Here is a 25178-nt window from a genome sequence, read left to right as displayed (position 1 = left end):
TGTAGTCTGATGGTTTTATGATGTTAAGAAAAATGTCATAAGGAGGAGTGTTTGCTTTTAGTATTCATCTTTAATTATCCATAATATCTGAATTCTGTCTGGACAGATTTGTCACCACTTTATCCTTCATCTTTCCCCAGTACCTATTGATACTTTTTAGTTTTCTGCTATCTTTTATGGATTGTAATTTACTGTTCCCTCAAACATATACCTTATTATTGTTTTTATAGAGATTGGGACAATAGGGCATTTTTCTTACACAAACTTTTTTCTCCTATCCACTAGATGGCTCAAGTGCACCACTCTGGCAGCTCATATAGACATTTGTGTGCTTTGTGATTTCTGCTTTCTGATTACTGCTTGCTTTTAAGTTGTCTTGATGAGTTCTTATCTGCACCAGTCATTTCAGCTTTACATGTATGTGATGGCAAGTTACCCCACATTTTATGATTATTTACAAACATCTGAAAAGCAGCTGATGATTGCAACGTTTAGAAGATGTTTGTTTGTTTTGTTTTGTTGCTTTCACGAGCTGTTTTGGACTTGAGTTCAGTTGCCAGTAATCTCTATATAGATTCCCTCAAACTGGGCATTCAATTATTAACTCATTCTTTTCTTCCTGACTCATAGTCATTTTGAGTCATTTTGCAGAATATGGTGGTATTTTGGGAGTTTTTGAGGCACTAATGTTACGGCTGTTTGCTTCGGTTCAGTAGATATCTGAGTGTTCCTGTTCTGGCACTGTGCTAGGCAGTGGGGGAAATACCAGATGAATAAGCAGGACATGTTTATCAGTAGGGAGCCTACCACATTATTTTTTTCCTTGAATTTCTGAAGCCAACTGATGGGTAGAATGAAATGGCTGATGGAGGTTGTGTTTGTAATCAATCATGTGTGCAGTATGAGGAGAATTTTATCTCTTTTTGACATCATCCCTGTTGATATATATGAAATAAGAATTTTTTAAAACTGTATTCTTTAGAAATATTTTGTGCTCATGGTTAGCTGTTTTGAGTTGTTAAGTGGAGAGGAAAGGGAAGTGAGACTGGCTGAATGCTCATCATGTGCTGGTTTCTTACTTTAATGTATGGTATTTAATTTGGTTCTCCCAATAACCTAAAAGACAAATACAAATATCTTCATTTTACAAATGAAGAAACTGAGGAATCAAATGGGTTAAGTAAGTTTGCCTAGGGTCAAACAACTAGAGGATGGAGAGACAAAATTTGGATCCATATTAGACCTTCTTCAAAGCTCTCATTCTCTCCAGGCATCTGTGTAGTCTCCTGGGAAGATGGCACTTGTACCTCCAAAAAGGGAACCTGGGCCTCTTTGGGATATCAGGGGTTGCTTTTGTTCGTTTGACCTAGAGAACACCATTATTTCCTGAGTGTCACCTTTTTTTTTTTGTGGTACGCGGGCCTCTCACTGCTGTGGCCTCTCCCGCTGCGGAGCACAGGCTCCGGACGCGCAGGCTCAGCGGCCATGACCCATGGGGCCCAGCCGCTCCGCGGCACGTGGGATCCTCCCGGACTGGGGCACGAACCCGCATCCCCTGCATCGGCAGGCGGACTCTCAACCACTGAGCCACCAGCGAAGCCCCCACCATTTTTAATAATTATTTTAACTGGTTGGTTACTTCCATATCCTAAAGGCAGAAAACTCCAAGCAATGCATTGATTGATTGCCTTTGACAGTTGATTTTATTACTGACCTTTGATATAAAAAAGTGTTCTTAGACTTTTTGGCAAATTAGTCATACTGTCTCTTTGACAGATCACCTTAGAATGATAGTAAGCTTTGTATAAAAATTGATTTACTCAGAGAAACTGTTTGCACCTAACCTATTCTTCAAGTATTATATATGCATATGCATATGTATATATTTTGTACCCATGGTAATAACTATGAATTACTTCTATCAGTTTGAAAGTATAGTTATATGATTTAAGGGGAAATAGGAAGTTATTGATACAGCAATACACAAAGTATTAACAGTATTGTAACTAGATAATTGTTTCTTTTCATAAAACTCCCTTGTATTCTCTCATAAGGGTTTGGTAGCTAAAATTGTGTAAAAGAGGAAATAACGTTGTTATCCAAGGTTCTTAAAGAATCAAGACTGAAATAAAATAAGCAGTTAAAAAAAAACTATTTAAAGGGGGTTACTTAATTTTTCTGTGGATGTGGTACCATTTTTCTTGGCTCTGTAGTTTTTGTCCTTTTGCACTGTATCAGTAAACAGTCGTTAGGTACACATCCTTCAAAGTTTTCCAAAGTTGATATCAGACTTTTACAACTATTAAAAATAATCAGTACTGCTCACTTGAACTCATTGATTTCATGTTGTATCATCAGTTTTCAGTTAAACAATAACCAGAAGTAAATTTATACCTTTCATGTCATCTTATATATCATCCACACACTGCCTGAGATTTTTATTCCTTTTTATGTATTGTTGGGTGTTGACAGTATTATTAACCATATTTACTTTACTAAATGTTGCCTTGTGTGGAAATTCCAAAACTTTGCCAACTCTTGATAACCAGAATAATGATAAGCTAAAGAGAGTCTTATTCCATCTTTTGAGGGAAATGTAAAATTGTTCATCTAACTATAAAGAATCTTTGGCAAGGGTGTTTTTTTAAAAGTATGTTGAATTCCTTGCCATTTTATTATTGATAGCTATGTATCTATATGATATTTTAGGTATGAATATAAGGAACGAACTTTCAGTTGTCAAAGAATAAGCATGTTCAGTGAGTTGCAATTGTGGTATGACAATTGGATAACTATTATATCTTGCTGAATCAACTCCATCTAAATCTTAAGTGCATATTGTATTGTTTAGTCACTTCCTGATTCAATGAGAAGTCACAATATGTAGCAGTTTAATAGCTAGCATGTTCTACTTCATAGCTCACAGAATGTCCTTGGTGAGTAAAGTAAGTCCACAAGAAATACAAAACAGATGAGAATTCCTTTAGAATACAACTTATCTAGTCTATTTCCTATAATTTGATGTGACTGTGAATGAATGTCCTTATGTAATAAGAGAGCCCTAGGTATATTTAAATATTTAACCCCCTGTAACTTACTGTTAGTTGGAAATGAAGCAGGGTTTTTAAAACATTTTTCAATATATCTTTTCATTTCCTGTGTCTTGTAAATATCATTGATTTGTTATTTTGCATTTTTTGACTGTGGTCCATAGGAAAAAAAATAACTTTTATTGTGTGCAGTACATATTTGTGTATTTGTGTGTGCGTGTGAGTAAACAAAAGTTTCACAGATACTTATTAACACACAAGCTGTACTCTGATATTCTCTACTCTCTTCTGTTTCATTTAGAAAAAAATTCTAATCCACTAAATTAATTTCATGACACATCAGTGGATTGGAACTCATAGTTTGGAAACACTGCCATTTTAACTGAATGCTTAGAAAGTATAAGTCCAAAAACCATCTGAGGTACCAAGCCCATGAAGGAAAATTTAATATTGATTGAGATACCTTGGTTATTTGTGCACCCCTACAATTAAGATCATTTTAGTTAATAGAAAATGTGTTTCAAGTTTCAAGGGTCATCTTTAACCAGGACAAAGGATCAATCCTTGGTAATGAAAACATTCTAAATGTGAAAAGTCTACATTGTAGATAAATGTGATTTTGTTAATTATAAGTAATCATGATTATCATGTTTGGGAACATTAATATGCTAGTCACTTTATGTTGAATTTCTTTACGTATTTTATCTTTGCTTAAACAAGAAACTTGACATTTCTTGGTTGACATAAAAGTTTGCAGTTAGGAAGGGGATCAAGATAGCAGAATAGGAAGACCCTAAACTTACCTCCTACCATGGCACACCAAAATTACAACTATCTGTGAGCAGCTATCTGTGAGAAAGACCTGAAGACTAGCAGCAAAGATTTTCTACAACTAAAGATATAAAGAAAAGAGCCACAATGAGATAGGTAGGGGGACAGAGACACAGTCTAGTCAGGACCCACACCATGTTGGTGACCCACAAATGGGAAGGCTATCACAACCACAGAGTTCCTTCCTGCAGAGCAGGGGGTCCAAACCCCACATCACATTCCCCACCCTGGGGGTCCATCACTCTGAAGATAAGCCCCAGAACATCTGGCTTTGAAAACCACAAGGGCTTACAATCCGGAGAGGCAGAGGGCTGTAGGAAATGACACTTCACTCTTAAAGGGCATACACAAAATCTCACACACTGAGTCCCAGCACAGAGGCAGTAATTTAAAAGGCACCTGGGTCAGACCTACTTACTAATCTTAGAGAGCCTCCAGGAGAATCAGGAGGCAGTCAGGACTCTCCTGGGGATAGGGATGCTAGTGGCAGATACTTTGGGGATTTCATTTTACCCTATTGACACCAGTACTAGGAAGCACCATTTTGGAATCCTCACTCTATCCCATTCATGCTGGGGACTTGCTCTGTCCACAAGCAGCCCACAGCAGTCACTGGGGAAACCTGCTCCACCCAGCAGAGCAACCTGGGCAGGGCCTTACAGCCAGCAGGGCCAGGGGCCAGTCCCACCTATCAGCATGCTCACAGTAGTCGGCCCTGCTACAACAGAAGGGTGCATGCAGCCCACATAGGGGACACCCCAGAATACTGGTGGCCAGAAGGAAGCATGCAGCTGGGCCCCAGAGGACGTCTCCTGCATAAGGCCACTTTTCCAAGATTTGGGAGACATAAAGGACCTACTCAGTACCTAGAAATAAACACAGAGAATTAGGCAAAATGAGGAGACAGAGGAATATGTCCCCAATGAAGGAACAAGACAAAACTTCAGAAAAAGAACTAAATGAATGAAATGGTGATAAGCAATCTACCCAATAAAGAATTCAGGGTTATGGTTTTACAGATGCTCACAGATGGTTTTACAGATGAATTTGGGAGAATGAACAAACATAGTGAGAATTTCAACAAAGAGTTAGGAAATATAAAAGAGCCAATCAGAGCTGAAGAATATAATAACTGAAATGAAAAATACACTAGGAGGAATCAACAGTAGAATAGATGATACAGAAGAATGGATCAGTGATCTGGAAGACAAAGTAATGGAAATCACCAAAGATGAACAGAAAAAAAGAAAAAAGAATTTTAAAAATACGTAGTTTGAGACCTCCGAGACAACATCAGGCATACTAACATTTGCATTATAGGGGTCTCAGAAGGAGAAGAGGGAGAAAAAGGGGCAGATAACCTATTTGAAGAAATAATAGATGAAAACATCCCTAACCTGAGGAAGGAAAACAGATATGCAGGTTCAGGGGACACAGAAAATCCCGAAAAGATGAACCCAAAGAGGTCTGCATGAATACATAATTAAAATGACAAAAATTAAAGGCAGAATCTTAAAAACAGCCAGGAAAAAGCAACTGGTTATGAACAAGGGAACTCCCACAAGACTGTCAGCTGACTTTTCAGCAGAAATTCTCTAGGCCAGAAGGGAGTGGCACATTATATTCAAAGTGATGAAAGGAAAAAACCTACAACCATGAATACTCTACCTGGCAAGTTTATCATTCAGAATTGAAGGAGAGAGAAAGAGTTTTGCAGACAAGCAAAAACTAAAAGAGTTCATTACTACCAAACTGACCTTACTAAAAATGTTAAAGGGAATTCTCTAAATGGAAAAGAAAAGGCCACAACTAGAAATAAGAAAATTACAAAAGGAAAAATCTCACTGGTAGAGGCAAACATACAGTAAAGATAGTGGATTAACCACTTATAAAGCTAGTAGGAAGGTTAAAAGACAAGAGTAGTAAAATCATCTATATCTGTAGTAGGTGATTAAGGGATACACAAAATAAATTTATTTTAAGATGCAGGACTTCCGTGGTGGTCCAGTGGTTAAGACTCCACACTTCCCCTGCAGGCGGTGCAGGTTCGATCCCTGGTCAGGGAAATAGGGTCCTGCATGCTGCACGGCATGGCCAAAACAAACAAAAAAAACAGATGTAATCTATGAGGTCAGAAACATAAAGTGGAGTGGAGGGGAGTAAAAATGTAGTGCTTTTAGAATGTGGTCAAACTTAAGAGACCATGAACAAAAATAGATTGCTGTATATATAAGTTGTTATATATGAATCTCATGGAAACCAAAAACTGTAATAGGTACACAAAAAATAAAGAGAAAGGAATCTAAACACCAAAGATAAGTCACCAAATCACAAGGGAAGAGAGCAAGAGAAGTAGAAAGGAACAAGGAGCTACAAAAACAACCAGAAAACTATTAACAAATGGCAATTAAGTATATGCCTATTGATAATTATTACTTTAAATGTAAATATAGTAAATAAATACTCTATTCAAAAGACAAAGTGCCTGAATGGGTTAAAAAAACAAGACCAATGTATATGCTGCCTACAAGAGACTCACTTCAGATATAAAGACACACACAGACTAAAAGTGAGAAGATGGAAAAAGATATTCCATGCACATGGAAACAAAAAGAAAACAGTACTTAGACAAAATAGACTTTAAAACAAAAACTGTTACAAGAGACGAAGAAGGGCATTACCTAATGATAAAGGGATCAATCCAACAAGAAGGTAACACTTGTATATACACCCAAAATAGGAGCACCTAAATCATAAAGCAAATACTAACATGCATCAAAGAAGAAATTGACAATATACAGTAGTATTAGAGGTCTGAGCATTATTTTTTTGGATGTCTCCTAAGGCAAGGGAAACAAAAGCAAAAATAAGCAAATGGGACCATGTCAAACTAAAAAGCTTTTCTACAGCAAAGGAAACCATTAGCAAAACAAAAAGGCATCCTACTGAATGGGAGAAAATATTTGCAATGATAATCCTGATAAGGAGTTAAAATACAAAATATATAAAGGATTCATACAACTCAATATCAAAAAAGCAAACAATCCAATTAAAAAATGGGAAGAGAATCTGAATAGACATTTTCCCAAAGAAGACTTACAGATGGCCAACAGGTGCATGAAAAGATGCTCAACATCAGTAATCATCAGGGAAACGCAAATCAAAAACAATGAGATATCACCTCACACCTGTCAAGGATGGCTATAATCAAAAAGACAACAGATATCAAGAGTTGGTGAGGATGTGGAGAAAAGGGAACCCTCGTGCACTGTTGGGATTATGAATTAGTGTAGCCACTATGGAAAACATTATGGAGGTTCCTCAAAAAATTGAAAATAGAACTACCATATCATTCAGCAGTTTTACCTCTGGGTATTTACCCGAAGAAAACAAAAACACTAACTGGAGAAGATAACACACCCCCCCATGTTTATTACAGCATTATTTACAATAGCTAAGATATGGAAGCAACACAAGTGTCCATCAATAGATGAATGGACAAAGAAGATTTAAAAAATGGTACCTTGCTATTTGTGACAGCATGGGCAGATCTAGAGGACATTATGCTAAGTGAAATAAGTCAGAAAGAGAAATATAAATACTGTATGATTTCACTTATATGTGGGATCTATACAACAAAACAACTGAACAAACAAAATGAAAACAGACTCATAGATCAGAGAACAATCAGGTAGTTGTCAGAGGGGAGGTAGGCATGGTATTTGGTGGAAAAGGTGAAGGGTTAAAAACTTCCAGTTATAAATAAGTCACGGGGTTGTAATATATAGCATAAGGAGTATGGTCAATAATACTGTAACAACTTTGTGTAGGGGCAGATGGTTACTACACTTATTATGGTAATTATTTTGTAATGTATTTAAATGTTGAATCACTGTTGTTCAACCGAAACTAGCATATTATTCATCAACTGTATTTCAATAAAAATGTTTACAGTTATATATAGGCAACTTTTAGTATGATATAAAAAATATTAAGTGTCCTGAGAAGTACAGGTAAAATTAAGATAAAAATTATAATTTCCTGGCCTTATATGATGGCTTATATATTTGAACACTTAGAAAGGATGGTGATGGTCATTTCTCAGAAGGGAACAGAGGCAAAAAGGCAGAAAAGTTTGACATGTTCAAGAAATTGAAAGTAGTCTATTTGGATGAACTTTGTTCTAGAGGCAGTTTTTAAGCAGAGGAGAGAGCTAATGTCTCTTGTAGTACCCACTTGCTACAGGAGATAGCAGATGGATTTGAGTGGGGTGAACTTAGGCAGGGAGATTAGTTAAGAATTCATTGAAGTAGTTTAGAGAAGAAGAAATGAGATTCGGTAAGATAGTGTCTTCAGAAATAGAACATTTTGGGCTTCCCTGGTGGTGCAGTGGTTGAGGGTCCGCCTGCCGATGCAGGGGACACGGGTTCGTGCCCCGGTCCGGGCGGAGCGGCTGGGCCCATGGGCCACAGCCGCTGGGCCTGCGCGTCTGGAGCCTGTGCTCCGCAACGGGAAAAAGAAATAGAACATTTTATCAAGATTATCAGAGTAAAATCACCATTATTTGTCCATCGATTAGATTAATTCATTCATAAATATTTGGGTATCTTCTGTACAATTCTGGGAACACAAGTGTGAACAAAACACATGCTCTTTGCCCTTATGGGTTTTAGTCCAGTGGGAAACCCAGATGTTTACAGTTTAGGGTGATGCATATGCTGCCATAGAAGGCCAGTGTGCCCTAGCAGTGAGTGTCCAGACTACTAATCTTGAAGTCTCATGGATGGGTAGGTCTTGACCAGGGAAAATAAGCAGGGAGACGTATGTTGGAGGCAAAAAGAAACTGTGTATCAGCTTGGAAATGAGAGAGAGACAGTGATACATTGTGGAACTGAAAGAAGTTCATTGTGGCTATATTTTGGGATTGGAGAGGAGGCCAGGACCAAATCATCCAGAGTACTGAAAAATCCTAATGAAAGGTTTGGGCTTTATCCTTTGAGCAGAAGGTAAACATGGTATGGTTTTAGGCAAGGGGGATTCAGGGTCAAATGTGCATGTTAGAACAATTATTTTAGTTACGGATATTTTAGTTACAAGTAAGAAACTTAAGCCAAAGGCAAAGAAAGTGGTCCAGGGAAGTTCAGCATATACAAGGGTAGGAAGTACAGCTGGACCTCACAAAGGACTAGAACCAGAAATGGTTATCAATTAATATCAGGTGCTTTTGCTCTTGCTCTCCCTCATCACTGCATGTCTTGTCTCTAGCTCCTGATACATTGTTTTTTCTTTGTATACCTGGCTTCTCTAACTACAGAGCTAACCCACAGCCCCTCTTAGCTTTTCTCCCAACTCCAGATCCCCTGGAGAGAGTCCGATTGGCTCATTATCTCAGTTATCTCCCCTTGGTCTAATCATCTGTGGCCAGTAGAGCATATAGAATAAGTATAACTGCTTCAAAGCCCACCCCTGTCGCAATTAAGGGGGTGCAGTGAGTTGTTGGCTGGACAAATTTCTCAGAATGAACCAACTTAAGAAGATCACTGGCATAAGAGTGAAGAATTAAGGGCAAGGGGATTAGAGGCCCCTTTAGGAGAATACAGTAATGCAAGCAATAGTTAATATTGACCTGAGTTAGAGTGGTGAGTAAGAAGAGAATGAATTTGTAGTAGATTAAAGATTGACTCTCCAGAACTGCATGGTAAGCGGATATGGGAGGATAAAGAAACAAGGATAATGTCTGTGTTTCTGGCTTGTATAACTGAGTGGATGATGATAGCATTCTCTGAGCTGGAAGGACATAGGAGAGGCAAATTTGGTGGGGATTGAAGGAGATGGAGTGAATTATTCATTTTTGCACATGCAGAGTTTGAGGTAGGTAGCTTTGAGACATGTAAGTGGAAATGTGTAATGGACCACTGAATATATACATTTAGAGCAGAAGAAAAATCTCAATGGTAGATAAATGTTTGAAAGCTAGTTTTACATGCTAGCTGAAGCCTAAGAGTGGGTGAGATTGCCCTGGGAGAGTGTAACAAGAGAAGAGAGCCAAGACAACCCTGAAGAGAGTCATTTTTGAGGGCTGGTAGGGGAAATGAACCTATAAGGGAAGACTGAGAAGGAACAGAAGGTAAGAAAAATCAAGAGTATGCAGTGTTTTGGGGAATCCAAGAAAAGAGAGTGTTTCAGACAGAAGAATATGGTGAACAGTGCCAGATACTGCTGAGCAGCATACGGAGTCAAGTTTTGTTGGGTTTCAGAGCAAGGAGCTTGTTGATGATGTTGGTGAATGAGTTTAATGGAAGTGGTGAAAGTAGAAGCAGAGGGTTGAGGACTCTTGGCGGGGGCAGTAAAGAGATCAAAACCACAAATGTAAACAGTGCTTGAGAAATTTGGCTGTGAGAGGAAGGAGAGAGAGGGATCAATAGCTAGTGATTGTTTTTGACAGTGAAATAGGGTTTTAAAGTATGTGTATATTTTGTTTTTAAATAGCAGGGTCTTAATCATATTTGAGTGCTAGGAGAAAGACTGATGATTACTTGAGTAAGATCAGGAGAGTTATTCAGAGTACTGTTACACTGTAATAGTGAAGAATGAAGCAAAAGTAAGTATTTGGACCCTGGTTTAGTAAAGGGAAGAAGTTATTTCCTGACTTTTCTCTGGGAAGGGATTAGGATTATCTACAGGTAAGGTAGAGTTGAAGATGTAAGGAACAGTGGGACTCTTTGAAATAGACCTTGTAGAAATTAGAGGGGGTAGCTGACTAGGGGAAATCTAGAATTTTCTGCCTGGGTTAGATTGAAGGCCTTGAACTTAAAAGCACTATGGACCATTTTGGGTTTTGTTCAGCAGTCTACATATATGCTCAAAAGGAGACAGCTAGTTTGGTTTGTGCTGTGCGATTTCAGGTTGGTGCATCAGGAGAGAGTAGGGCAGGGTTATTGGCATAGTGGTGATCTATCTAATGGGCCATAAGCTGAGGAATGAAAGAAGTAAAAACATGAGAGGACTAACAGGAAAGCAGAGTTCTTAAAGGCCTGGGTGGGAATCCTTATGTGCAGAACATAAGTGAGAGTAACTCAGTGTGAGACTGATCCTCAAATGAAGGTGACACTAAAGGAAAATGAACCAGTAGTTTCTTTGGAGAGTTGCAGCCTGTGTTGCTGGAAGAATAGTACTGCTGCTAATAGAAATAGATGTGGAAGGAAGAGTGAGTTTTGGAAGGAAGAAAAGTTTGATCTTCACTATTTAGAGTTTCAATACCCATGGAATATCCATACTGAGATGATCAAGAGGCAGTTGAAAATATAGGAGAGAGGTCAGGACTGGAAATGAAATTGGGAATCATAATTGAAGCTATGACTTTACCAAGGAAGCATAATATATAGAGTGATAAGGTGGTCTTAGGCACGGTGTGCATTTAAGGAGTGGGAAGTAGAGAAAACGTGCTTGCAAGGTTTGAGCAATTTACAGAGAAACTTAAGAGAAGTTAAAAGAGGAATTGACTGAACAGGCCACTGGATTTGGGAATTCTTGAGTGGCTCTCCAGAGGGGTCAAGAAATAGTGGAACATGAAAGGAGATTGTAAAGATGTGAGGATTAACTGTGACTTTTTGGCAACATGTTTATTGCCAATGAATGATGCGTATTATATGTGATTTTTAAAATCTCCCCAGTATACGGACATTTAAAAATCATAACTTTGCTTTAAAAACTTTTATTAGCCAGCTTCTGGCTTTCTGAAATGGAGTACACTGGTCATTTAATTTCTTAAAGCCTCAGGAGTATCATAATTAGTGATTATTACTCAGCACTGTAATACTGCTAGGACCTTCTGAGCACTGTTAGGACTTGTTCTTATACTGAGTGCTTCCCGTGTGCCTTGTTTTTTGACGGCTTCTTCCTCTAAGTCAGTTGACGTTATTATTCTAGAATCTTTTTCCTTCAAAGTACTTCACTGTGTTATAGCTTAAAATTGTTAGAGAATAAGAGAGCTCTTTAGGAACAAATAAATATACTTAGAGTAGTTAGCACTGTTAACATTTGTGAATCAAAAGATCCAGACCAAAAAAAAGCTAGTCATTTTATCACTTCTGCCAGTTGGCATGTTGGACACCCATGTTATGTTTAAATTGTCTTCTAAGTGACTTCATGAGGTTTTTCCATATGTAGATTATTGAACTACTCCAGAAAGTCATATATCTCTTTAGAGGGTCTGAGGGGGGAGAAGATAAGAGGAGAAAACACTTAATATCTGCTGTAGATTTATGCAGGAAAAAAATCCGTTTTTAGTCTCTGGCTTTTGTTGCTGTTACTGTGTTAGTAGTGAAAAAAGAGATTTTTATGACCCAAGCTGTAGGTTTTAGCCAGTGAAGGGCAACTTGAAGATGAGATAGAGCTTAAAATTAAAGCTGTTTCTGAGTGATTGATTATAGTTTTGAAGCTGGACAATTAAACCTTTTTACTATTCGTGCAAATCTTCAACTTAGATTTGTCATACCTGGTTAATACAATCAAATGGAAATGCTTTTTTTCTCCCCATCTTGCTGAGCTTACAGATTCTGAAAAATGGTGTATTTTACTCTGAAATTCAGTGTTTTGTTTTGTTTTGTTTTCTCCTGCTGGGAACAGGCACATTTAATTACAGAAAGCTGTTTGTCATGGAATCATTTTCTTCTAACACCTACCTAGCACTTTTTAAAAATTCTGATCATAATTCCATTGCTGGCAAGATAAACTAGTGGTAATTATATGTGGAATTAACTAACATTAATAAAATTCCCTGTAAGATGCATCTGGGACACTTCTTATTTGCTCTTCCCAATTTGTGGTTTTAGAAGGTGTCTCTGGTGGTGGTTGAATGCAATCAACATTTTCTTCTCTTGTGAGCCTAGAATCTTATTACTAAAAGACTTGGCAAAAGTTATTAGAAAATGGCAGGCATTTGAATCTTTCTCAAGGAATAAGTTATTTTGCATGATCAATTTTTTGGATAGTGGAAGAATTTACCCAGGTACTGCATTGTACAAAGGTACCCTTAAAACTATGTATTCTTTCTTGTATAAGACTTCATAAAAATTTTATAGGAATTTACTAGTATGAATTTTTTTAACTTTAAAATGAAAATATCTTTTGAGTATCTTGGGAAATAGTATATTCTTACAAATTAGGTTACCTGTTTTTATTGAATTGAATGTCATTGAGAATATTGGCATTGCATTTTAGCCACTAACAATAATCTAAATACAGTTCAGCAGCCCAGAGCCAGTTTCCTAATATTTTGAGATTTTTGCTGTTTTGAGAACAAAGTAATTTAAAAATTTTGGATACCATCTAACTGAAATGTTGATGATAATTTCATAAGCATATTGGGTTCCATTACATAAAGTATATTATCATCATTTGTTTAAAAAGTAGCCAGCAGCCTGTTACTTTATGGCTGAGGACACTGCTATAAAGTCTTGAGATCTTCAATAAATAATTTGAATATATAAATCTTAGAAACTAGTTCTGAGGTTTTCATGTAGCTAAAGTCATCCTCAAAATACAGAAATTGTGAAGGGATACCTGTCTAAGCATTATTTTGTGGTTGGAATGTAAAAAACCTACTCAAGTAACCTCAATTAAGGTATGGATATACAATGGAATATTACTCAGCCATAGAAAAGAATGAAATAATGTCATTTGCAGCAACGTGGATGGACCTAGAGATTATCATACTAAGTGAAGTAAGCCAGATAGAGAAAGACAAATAGTACATGATATTGCTTATATGTGCAATCTTAAAAAAAAGATACAAATTGAACTTATTTACAAAACAGAAATAGACCTGCAGACATAGAAAACAAATTTGTGGTTACCAAAGGGGAAGGAATGGGGGGAGGGATAAATTAGGAATTTGGGATTAACATATATACACTACTATATATAAAACAGATAACTAACAAGGACCTATTCTATAGCACAGGGAACTATACTCAATATTTTGTAATAACTTATAAGGGAAAATCTGAAAAAGAATATATATTATGTCATACACGTTAGTGTATGACATAATGGTATTTCTATATTAATTACTTCAAATATAATTGAAGAATAAACTTTGAAAAATGTGTGGAACTGAAATAGATGCATTTACATAGTGGCAGTTGAGATCTGCTCTAGAGGCCACTTGAGGGCTTTTAAGAGTGATGTTAATAGGAATTTTGAAACATTGACTTAGGTGTGAGGCCAGGAATCTCTGACTATAATCTGCAAGTAGTCAGACTTCATTAGTTAGACCTAACCTCATTTTAAAGGCTATTACCTACTTGCTGAGAAAGCAGCCCTAAGCAATTCCTTAGCATAGATGGATACTGTAGAATGTGGTTCTGCCACCTTGGCCATAATTGATAAGCCCAGGGCAGGCCTTTGACCCAAGGGTAGTAGTCTGTGAAGTGGCCTGGTATGAAAACTGCACAAACAGCAGTAACGGGCATTAAACTAATCAAGCACATATCTCTTTTTCTCATGTAAATTACTCCTTGAGAGGAGGAGAATGATGGACAGTTCGTAATGGGAACTTATAGTTACAGTTTGTTCATTTGTTGTTCATTCAACACCTATCTGAATGCCTAATATTTGCCAGTTACTATTCTAGGCTCTGGTGACTTAGTCATGAACAGACCAACTTTCATGCTTTCGTGCAACTTACGTTGAGGGGACAGATAAGTAACATGTAATAGATGTCAGTAGTGTAAGTGCTTTGAAGAAAAATGAAGCAGGCTGAGGAAGAGGGTGTGATTAGAGGGTACTATTTTAGATAGGCTAATCATGTAAGGCATTTCTGAGAAGCTGATGTTTGAGCAGAGTCCTAAGTAGAAGATGATGAGGGAAAAGTCAGCATGCAGCCATCATGAGGTAGTAGAAGCCAAGAGTTACACAGAAGAAAATTTCAGAGTAGAGTGAAATTTTATATTAGTCAAGGTTCTCCAGAGAAACGAACCAATATGATGGGTGGGTGGGTGGGTGGGTAGATGGATGGATGCATGGATGCATGGGGGGAGGGAGGGGCGAGAGAGAGAGAGAGAGAGAGAGAGAGAGAGAGAATGGAGGCTGACAAATTCCAAGATCTACAGTTGGCACTCTGGAGACCCAGAAAGCTGATATAACACTAGTCTAAGTCTGAATGCCTGAGACCCAGAATAGCCGATGATGTTAAGTTCTAGCCTGAAGGCCAGCAGGCTCAAGACTCAGTATTTCAGTTCTAGTCTGAAAGCATGAAAAAAATGATATCCTAGCCTGAAAGTAGTCAGGTAGGAGGAGTTCCCTTCTACTTGCAGGAGAATAAAACTTTTCGTTTTTTTTTTTTAAAGAAGATGTTGGGCGTAGGAGTTTATTAATTAATTTATTTATTTTTGCTGTATTGGGTCTTCGTTTCTGTGCGAGGGCTTTCTCTAGTTGCGGCGAGCGGGGGCCACTCTTCATCGCGGTGCACGGACCTCTCCCTATCGCCGCCTCTCTTGTTGAGGAGCACAGGCTCCAGACGCACAGACTCAATAGTTGTGGCTCACGGGCCTAGTTGCTCCGTGGCATGTGGGAGCCTCCCAGACCAAGGCTCGAACCCGTGTCCCCTGCATTAGTAGGCAGATTCTCAACCACTGCGCCACCAGGGAAGCCCACCTTTTCGTTTTTATTCAGGCCTTTAGTTGTTTGGATGTGGCCCGCCTACATTGAGGAGAGCAATATGCATTACTCAATCTATTGACTTAAATTTTAAATGTTAAAGTCATACAAACACCCTCACAGAATCACCTAGAGTAATGTTTGACCAAATATCTGTGTACCCTGTGGCCTAGTCAGTTTGACACGCAAAATTAACCATCACAGAGGGGGTCTGCTGGTAGCCATAAAAGCAAGATGATTAAAGATAGATAGGCTCCGATTCACCCCAGTGACTTATTGTCAAGATAATCGGACGATTAGAGCTATCTTGAATTCTGAACTTTGTTGCACTGCCTGAATTATTTTCCGTTGTCTGTGAGGCCTGGCTTTATGGCTCTATTGAACTCACTCTTTTTTCCCTGAGTACTCTTTATATAACTACTTAGTTTAACTCGTTTGTCTCTACATTCAGGCTCACCAGACCAACCATTTTATGGATGGGCCAGCCTGATAGCAGATGAGTCTTGTTTCTTGTATAGACATTACAGAAATAAACCTTGAGTTATAAAAGCCTAATTCAGCCTTTTTTTTCTTATGAAGGAAAACAATGGGAAAGATAAACAGAACTTTTAAAAGTGATTTGTTACTTTTAAAAAGGTTCATATTCTTGGTTAACATTTTTAGCAGTTACTTATTAAATTATACCTCTTTTAAAGAGCTGACATGTTTTGGAAATCTGAGAGTGTAGGAGACACAGTCCTTGCCCTCAGAAGGACCACAGTCTGACAGTAAAATCTGCATATCTAAATATACAGCAAGGTAGTTTTGATGAGAAATTAGGTTCAAGCTGGAAAAGGCTTCATGAAGATTATATTTAAGCTAGTCTTTGGTAGATAGAATTTGGATAGCTACAAAAAAGAGGTCAAAGTATTTCCCAAAAAAGAAAGGGAAATGAGTAAATCAGGTGAAAGAGTTTGGGGATGATAATTTAACCACGTTGACATGAGTGTAGTGTTCTTGCAGAGGAATATTTTGAAAGCTAAAGCTGAAACTCAGTATGTCCGCAACATTCTGTTGCATGTTAACCACTTTGAGCCTCAGCTACTCATCTATTAAATGGCATAATAATACCTATCTTTTGTTTTATTCCTGTGAGACTCATGACCAGTCACCTCTAAATTCTATATGTTTCTTTGGTCTTAATCCACAAAGAGGCCTTTTTGAGTAGGGAAATGAGTTTTCAGATTCCATATCATTTCCTCCTCACACTCTTCCTGCTCCAGCTTCCTTATGGAGAGAATGGTACACCAAATGGATCCTCTGTAAATCTCACCAGTATCCTTAATGCCCTTATCTTAGAAATTGTTCCTTCTGTCTCAGTCTTCTGAAGGTATTTTCTGATGGCAATGCTGCATTAGTATCTCTTTCTGTATGGCCACACATGTGCTTTGGATCCCATTTCTTTCCACCTTTTCAGAGATGTTATGCTAACTGAAACCTCAGGTTTCTTTTTCACTCTCCTGGTGTCACCCTTCCTATCTTTTTGGGTCTTTTCTATTAGCAGAGAAATATGATCAGGTTGTCTTTATGTTATATATATTATGCATGCTATGCTGTAGTATATTATATATAATATCTAATCTAATCATCCTCCCTTGACCATATACCTTTCTCCATCAATTTCCTTGTGTCTTCTCCATCAACTTCTCTAAAGAAGTAGTCATACCCACTTAACTTATTTCTAAAATCATATCCTATTCACACCTAAGCTCATTCCAATCTACCTTCTACCCCCATCATTCTATTCTAATACCCTTCTATCCCCATCACTCTACTTATTTGATATTTCTGTAGCATTCAATACTATTGGCCATTCTGTTCTTGAAAACACTCTTCCTTGGCTTCTTCAATGTGTTCTCCTCATTTTCTGTGTATGTCTCTGGCTACATCCTCTCTGACTTCTTTGTTGGCTTATCTTTCTCTAATTGCTCATTAAATGTGGGTATCCACAAAGCTGACTCTTAGGCCTTTCTTTTCTTACTACTGTATCCTCTTGAGTAATATTATTCTTTCTCGTTGCTTCAATAACAATGCCAACTTTTAAATTTATATCTTTCACATAGACTTCTCCTCTGAGGTCCAATTCTGTATCTAGCTACCAAATTGATATTTCCATTTGGATGTCTCGGTGAGGTATCTCAGACTCAACATGCTTAAGACACAACATGTTTGTAACTTCACCTCTTCCTTCATGTCTTCTTCAGCACCAAGACTTGTTTTATTTTGGACTCAATATAGTGTATGGATGAAGGACTCAAATCCTCACTCTAAAAACAAACAAACAAACAAACCTCTTACTAACTTACTAACTTACTTACTCTTTACTAACTTTGCAACCATAGGTAACCTTTAAAGACTCAATTCTGTCATCTGTAAAATGGAAAAACAATAGGTCCTTTCTTAACATAATGCAGCATCAGACAAAATGAGTAAATGGGACTTATACTTCCAGCCAAGATGTAGTAACAGGGACTGAATTTACTCTCTATCCATAAACAATTAGAAAACCTTCATAGGACTGTTGTGAGGATTAAAAGAGTATTTATAAGCACTTGAAACAGGACCCAGCATAAAGTAAGCTCTATGTAAAATTTTGCTTTTATTATTATTAAGCATAGATTTGATGGTTAAAAAAATTGTGGGATGAAGCTCTGAAGTGCTGCTTTAAGGGTAAATTATGGTATTAATTGTTTATATTATAAAAAGCAATCCTCAAATCAGTACTCTTAAGCTTCCATTTTAAGAAACTAAAGGATAAGAGTAATCCTAAAAAAAAAGGGAATAAAGACAAGAGCAGAAACCAAAGAAATAGAAAAGTACAAAACAATAAAGAAAAACAGAAACTAAAATTTGGCTTTTTGAAAAGATCAATAATAGTGATAAAATTCTAGCCAGACTAATCAGGAAAAAAAGAGAGAGGATGCAGATTACAATAGCAGGAATGAAAGAGGACACATGTCTACAGATCCTATAGACATTAAATTCAACAATTTAGATGAAATGAGCAAATGCCTTTAAAAACACAAACTACCAAAAGCTCATTTAAGAAGAAATAGATAACCTGAGCAGCCCTATATATTTTTAAAAAAAATAAATTTGCAGTTAAAATCTTCCTTCAAAAAATCTCTTGTCCTAGAATGTTCACTGAGGCATTCTATCAAACATTCAAGATGAAATAATATCAGTTCTACACAAAGTCTCTCAGAAAATAAAGGGAATACTTCCCAACTCATTTTATGAGGTCAGCATTTACCCTTAGCGTGAAAGAAAACTACAGACCAATAGCCCCCACAAAAATAGATGGAAAAACCTTTAATGAAATTTTAGCCAACTGAATCAATAGTATTAAAAAAAAAAGGGTAATACTTTTTACCAAGTAAGAGTCATTACAGGAATACAAGTTTGGTTTAATGTTTGAAAATCAATCAGTGTAATTCACCATATGAACCTACTAAGAAAGAAAAACCATATGATAATCTGAATAGATTCAGAAAAATCATTTGACAAAATTTAATGCTCTTTAGTGATAAAAAACTCTCAGTCAACTAGGACTTGAAGGGAACTTTTTCTGCCTGTTAAAGGGTGTCTAGTAAAATCCTGTAATTTACATCACACTTAGTGGTGAAAGACTGAATGCTTTTCCCCTAAGATCGGGAATGAGGGAATGATGATGCTCTTACCACTTCTATTCAGGATTGTATGGGAATTACAGTCAGTGCAGTGAGGCAAGAAAAGGAATTCAAAGCCATCCAAATTGGAAATGAAGAAATGAAACTGCTTGTGTGTGTAGAAAATCTCAAAGAATCCACAAAAAAGGCTACTAAGACTAATAAGTGAGCTTAGTACAAAGTTATTATGCAAAAGAATTAATTGTATTTCTTTGTACTAGCAATGAACAACTGAAATTTAAATAAAAATAAATTAACGTGAAAACATTCACAGTAGCATCTAAATGTCAATAATACTGTGGAGAAGTTGAACAGAATTTTGCAAGACCTGTGTATTGGAAACTATAAAACATTGCTGAGGGAACTTAAAGGAGAACCAAGTAAATGGAAATGAATATCATGTTCATGGATCAGAAAACTCAAAATTGTTATAATGTCATTTCTCCCCAAATTGATGTTTATTACTCAGTACAGTTCCAGTCACTATCTCCACAGGCTTTGTTGTAGAAATTGACAAGCCTATGGTCTGTTAACTTAGGCAGAGTTAATGAGACTTGTGGTTTCAGTCTTCTCTGGAATATTACATGACTAGTTTTGTTATTGATTTTAGAAATGTTTCTCTGGGCCTTTCTTTAATTTATCTAAATCATGTCTCTACCTTCACAATTGCTTCCAGTTTATTTCTTCTAAAGCCTACACTGTTTAAACTTTTTGTTTAGTTTTTGTTTATTTTTAACTCCACCTACCTAAAACTTCTTTTTAATTTTAATTTTATTTCTTTCATTTGGCTTAGTTCAGTAGCTCACTGGTTTTCCTCTTCCAGCTCTTGCTCCCTCTCTTGCAGTATAATCTCCAAGTAGCAGCTAGGGATATAGTCAAGGCACTCTCTTACTCTGCACTTTCCAGTGGCTTCTATCCTACTCTAAGAATTGAGCTATTATGTGGATATGATAACTTAGGTCTGCGTGTGTGTGCACAGAATAAACTCAGCCACCTGCTTTAAAAAAAGAAAAAAAAAAAAAGAATTCAGCTATTAGAATCCAGTTCATGAGCCTCTACATGATCTGGCCCCAGGACACAGCACAGTGCCTGGCACATGGTATGCATTTAATATATGTTGAATTAAATCTTTGCATTCTAAGTCTTAGCAGAATTTTTTTTTGTGTGTTTGTTTTTGTTGTTAGCATTGTCTTACAGCCACACACACAAAAATAGTAATTCTTTAGACCTAACTGTTTTCTCAGTTTATTACGGGATATGGAGAGTAGGTTGGAGCTGTCTTGCATGCATTTTAAGGCTCACTTTATTTTATTTTATTTTATTTTACTTTTTGGCCATGTTGTGTGGCATGTGGGATCCTAGTTCCCCGACCAGGGATTGAACCTCTGCCGCCTGCATTGGAAGCACCGAGTCTCAACTATTGGACCGCCAGGGAAGTCCCTTGCATGCATTTTAGAATAGGCCGGTTTTGTCTAGTAAGGATGGTTAATAAGATTTGTCAGCAAGTAATACTCAAACGGGTAGGAAAAAACTGCTTTGGCTTTCAATCAGACAAATTGTAAAACTCTGTGGTCAGAACTTAGGTTATGCTTTAGATGACCCAAACAGTTCAGAACAGCATTGTTTTGTTTCATATCCCAATATACTAAATGCTTCTCTTATAGTTTCTTATTTTTAAAATAACTTTACCTTATATATATATTTTTAATCTTATATTTTCTACTGTGATTCTTTCTTTCAACCATTACAACCTCAGCTTATGCATTACACCCGGATGTTGCTATTGGGGATCAGGGGCTCTGTTTTAATGACAGCAAGGTGCTGCTCTGTGTTTGTTAGTTTTTTCTGTAGGAGTGATATGTGATAACCAGCTTACTAACCTGTCTATTTGTTGTTCCTTCCACGAACACTCACTGAGATTGTGAATTATTTTTGAATGAAAGTTTATCAGTTACAAAAATTAAGGTTTCAACACTATAATAAACACATAAAAAGGACTAGTTTAAACTTTTAAACTGGAAGTGACCTTAAAAACAGTTATAATTATTTGCTTTTTGTTTTTCTTTTTTAAACTATTGGTTGTTTCTTAAGTATAGCAGATGCTAACCAGGCTCTGTGGTAATTTTTTCTTTCTAACTGTGTTTTTTAATGAAGCAGCTCTTTTAACATGATCTAGCAATCTGTGAATAGAGTGATGACTTGAATTTTAAGATTAAGCAAATTCATTTTGTTAACATCACATTTTGTTCCATTTTGCAGCTTCTGGTGAATTTTTGGATGAAGCCATTAAATTAATTGCTTGCCACCATGAGCAGAAGCAAGCGTGACAGCAATTTTTATAGTGTAGAGATTGGAGATTCTACATTCACAGTCCTGAAACGGTATCAGAATTTAAAACCTATAGGTTCAGGAGCCCAAGGAATAGTATGGTAAGTTTTTACTTCCAAAAATTAGGCAAAGAATCATTAACTGCTCTGTTTTCTTCTCTCATAAATTCTTTGGTAAATATTCCTTGGTAAATATTTAGCTTACCTCAAAAAATTAAAACTATAAAATTTAAATTAAAGCTATAACACGGCTGTTTTGTTCTGAGATTAATGGCTTTTTTATTATTCATAAAACATAATTTTATAAATCAGCTCTGTCATCTTTAAGTGTAAATTATGATTAAATACTTGGTCATAAGCCATGTAAAGACAGATATGAGTATCAGGAAAGAATAAGTGACATGCTTGGTAATTCCATGTATACATTTATTCCCATAGCTAACTGTTTAATAAGAAGCTTCACTTAATCATCACTTTTACACTGTAATGAAATTCTCGAATATCATAAATCTTGTTTTACACTGGGGAATAAAGTCAGCTAATATGCCACTATATGTGTTTCAAAACTCCTATGTATCTTTAAAATTGATCTACAGGCTAATTTTTACAAAAGGCCTAGGCTCTATAGATCAGCATAATTCCTTATAAACTGAAAATCAAAACACTCTTTGGGATAGTTCTGTTAATAATTTTAGGTTACTAAGTTAGCATAATAAGCTAGTGTTGTAGGGAATTCTAAGCCTCACTCAAGCATAATTATATCTTTTTTTTTTCATAATTATATCTTTATTACCTCTTCTTGAACCAGATTTGTTTTGGAATCTATTAAAAAATCCTAAGTGTTTACAACCCTGCAGTTCTCCCAGGTTCTAGAAAAACTTTTGCATACAGCTCTTGCATATGTACAGAAAGAGACATATGTAGGGCTGTTCTTTGCAGTACCATTTAAAATAGCAAAAATTGGTAATAACATCAAATCTATCAGTAGGAGAATAAAAAATAATCACACAGTGAAATACTCTGCAACATTTAAAATGAACTGGAGCTTATATGTGTCAACAAGGATAATCAGAAATGTAACACTGAGTTTAAAAGCAAGATGTAGAATATACATACATTATTATACTGTATATATATATGTACTTTAAATATGCAAAACAATACCATATATTTATGTATGCAGAAGTATAAAAACATTCATAAATACCAAACTCAGGATAGTACTTACCTCTGAGAATAGAGAGAAGGAAGGGGGCTTTACCTATAATAATATCTTTCTTTTAAAAAAGTTCAGAGGAATAATGGTAAAATATTAGAATCAAACAAATTTGTGTAATGGGGACTGTAACATTTATTCTCTTTTCTGTATTCTTAAGGTAATTTATACTATCACAAACTACAGAAGCTGGGTCATTTTATAAAGCATTATTGGCTGATTGGTTGTCATTTTAACTGATGACATTTAACCATCCACAAATTAAATTTAAAGAAAATGATGTGGTAATATCAATATGCTAAGAATTCTGAAAGTGAACTATTGGTTCAGATTCTAACTCTCTGATTTATTAACTTTGTGACTCACATGGCAAATTAACTCTTCTAAAGCCTGTTTTCCTACCTAGTGTACAGGGTTGTTGTGAGGAATATATTGTTTATAAAATACTTAATAGTATTTTAAAAATATATTATGTTCCTGTATCTTCACTTATCCTCAGACAAGTGCTTTTTGAAATTTGTGTACCAGAATTTTCTTTTTTAATTGCTTTGGAAGGTAATCAGCCCCTGTCCTAAGGAATAAATGCCTTCAAATTTTTGCTTCACAAAACATTACTATGAAATAGACAAATAATAAAAATTTTTTTTTAACTCACTGTTGTACTACTGTCAGAATCAACTGAAGAACTTAATTTTTTTTTTTAAGGCATTATTTTGGGCCCCAGTTATAGATGGTAAGATTCATTGGGTCTGGATTGGGGCCTCTGAGTCCCCAGGTGTTTCTAATTTGTGCACATTTAAGAATCAATAATTATGGGCTTCCTTGGTGGCACAGTGGTTAAGAATCTGCCTGCCAATGTAGGAGACATGGGTTCAAGCCCTGGTCTGGGAAGATCCCACATGCCGCGGAGCAACTAAGTCCGTGAGCCACAACTACTGAGCCTGCGCTCTAGAGCCTTTGAGCTACAGCTACTGAAGCCCGTGCGCCTAGAGCCTGTGCTCCGCAGCAAGAGAAGCCACCGCAGTGAGAAGCCCGCGCATCACAATGAATGAACATGCCATGCAGCCAAAAATTAATTAATTTAAAAAAAAGAATCAATAATTAGAAATCTAATTTCCTTGGATACAAAATAGTTCAAATTTAGAGTTTGATATAGCAGATAAAAAATTAATAGGAATGAATTTAATGGTTAAAAATAAAATACTTTATCTGAAACAGTCAAAACTTTTAATCATTTTATGTGACCCCTAATGTTTTTTGTTTTGCCTTTTTTTTTAATTTGGGAAGAACATATCTGTAAATAACAGCATTTTCTAAGTAAAGATTGTAATATGTATGTTTTGGTGTATATGTATATATATATATATATAGGCAATAGTTAATGGTATATATAGAATGTATAGATGTGTCCTTTTATGTAGTACCAATTTCTTAATACATAATTTCTTCACTATATTTGATATAGTAAGATTGCCACAGAACAAACTCAGGTTTCCAGTTAGGTGAGAGAATAATTTTAATCAGTAGTGTGCTGACTTTCCAAATATTATATAAACAGAACTCATCTTTTATAGTATGTTAGGTGGTCCAGTATGAAAAGCACGACCTCATGTCTTAGTCTACTCGTCTCAGCTTTGCTTTTAACTTTCTGGCTGACCTTGGACAAATTACTTAACCTCTCTGGCCCTATATCAGGCAGTGATTAATCCAAATGATTTTTAAAAGCCTCTTTTAATCATAATATTCTATAATTTTAAGACACTTTACCTTACTTGTGCTATACTTTCTTTGACCTGTCATTTGCAAAATATGCCGTTTGGTCAGAGTCATATGGTAGAGGAAGATGTGAAGAGTTAATGAGTATAGTGTTATATTTCCCAGAATTATAGTTGTTTCGTTAATAGTTATGAAGCAGCTTCTGATGTCCTGAAATCTGGCATTTATATTTATAAATACCTTGATTTTTAATTTCTCCTCCAAAACAAATTTTAAGTGTTTACTTTTTATAAAATAATCTTTCGTATAGATGCCTCTATATGCACTTTCCTCTTCTGTATTCATTTTGTTGTGTCTAAAGAGGAAGTGATGTACTTATGTAGAATTCTTCAGCAAATGTTTTGAGTAGAATTTATGACTACATGTATTCTTTATCCTGTCTTTCCTTGGTGTAGATTTGGGGTGAGGGATTCATTTGGGCTCTAAGCTATCTATTGGACCTGAATACTCATTAAACATTTGTGCATTGAGTGCCCATTGTATGCTAGGTGGATCTTGGATGACACTCAGTGAACAAGCAGTCTATTTCTTCACAGTCCATTTTCACTTTTAATCCATTAGCATTTTAAGAAACAGTTAACAATGCTATACACTGTTGGAATATGCTCTA

At 36.3% G+C, this 25178-nt stretch overlaps 1 protein-coding gene across 3 annotated transcripts in view; it reads left to right on the top strand.

Annotated features, from left to right (window-relative positions):
* MAPK8 (mitogen-activated protein kinase 8) overlaps positions 1-25178 on the top strand; it is a 107306-nt gene that overhangs the window by 44849 nt on the left and 37279 nt on the right. For all 3 annotated transcript variants that reach the window (XM_067710259.1, XM_067710260.1, XM_067710262.1), the window contains exon 2: positions 21509-21678. In XM_067710259.1, the coding sequence (XP_067566360.1) occupies positions 21557-21678 (122 nt within the window). In that variant the 5' untranslated portion in view covers positions 21509-21556. The remainder of the gene's footprint in view (positions 1-21508; positions 21679-25178) is intronic.

This window comes from Pseudorca crassidens, chromosome 16, assembly GCF_039906515.1.
Source record: "Pseudorca crassidens isolate mPseCra1 chromosome 16, mPseCra1.hap1, whole genome shotgun sequence".
NCBI classification, from domain to species: domain Eukaryota; kingdom Metazoa; phylum Chordata; class Mammalia; order Artiodactyla; family Delphinidae; genus Pseudorca; species Pseudorca crassidens.
This window is presented reverse-complemented; position numbering and strand designations above follow the sequence as displayed.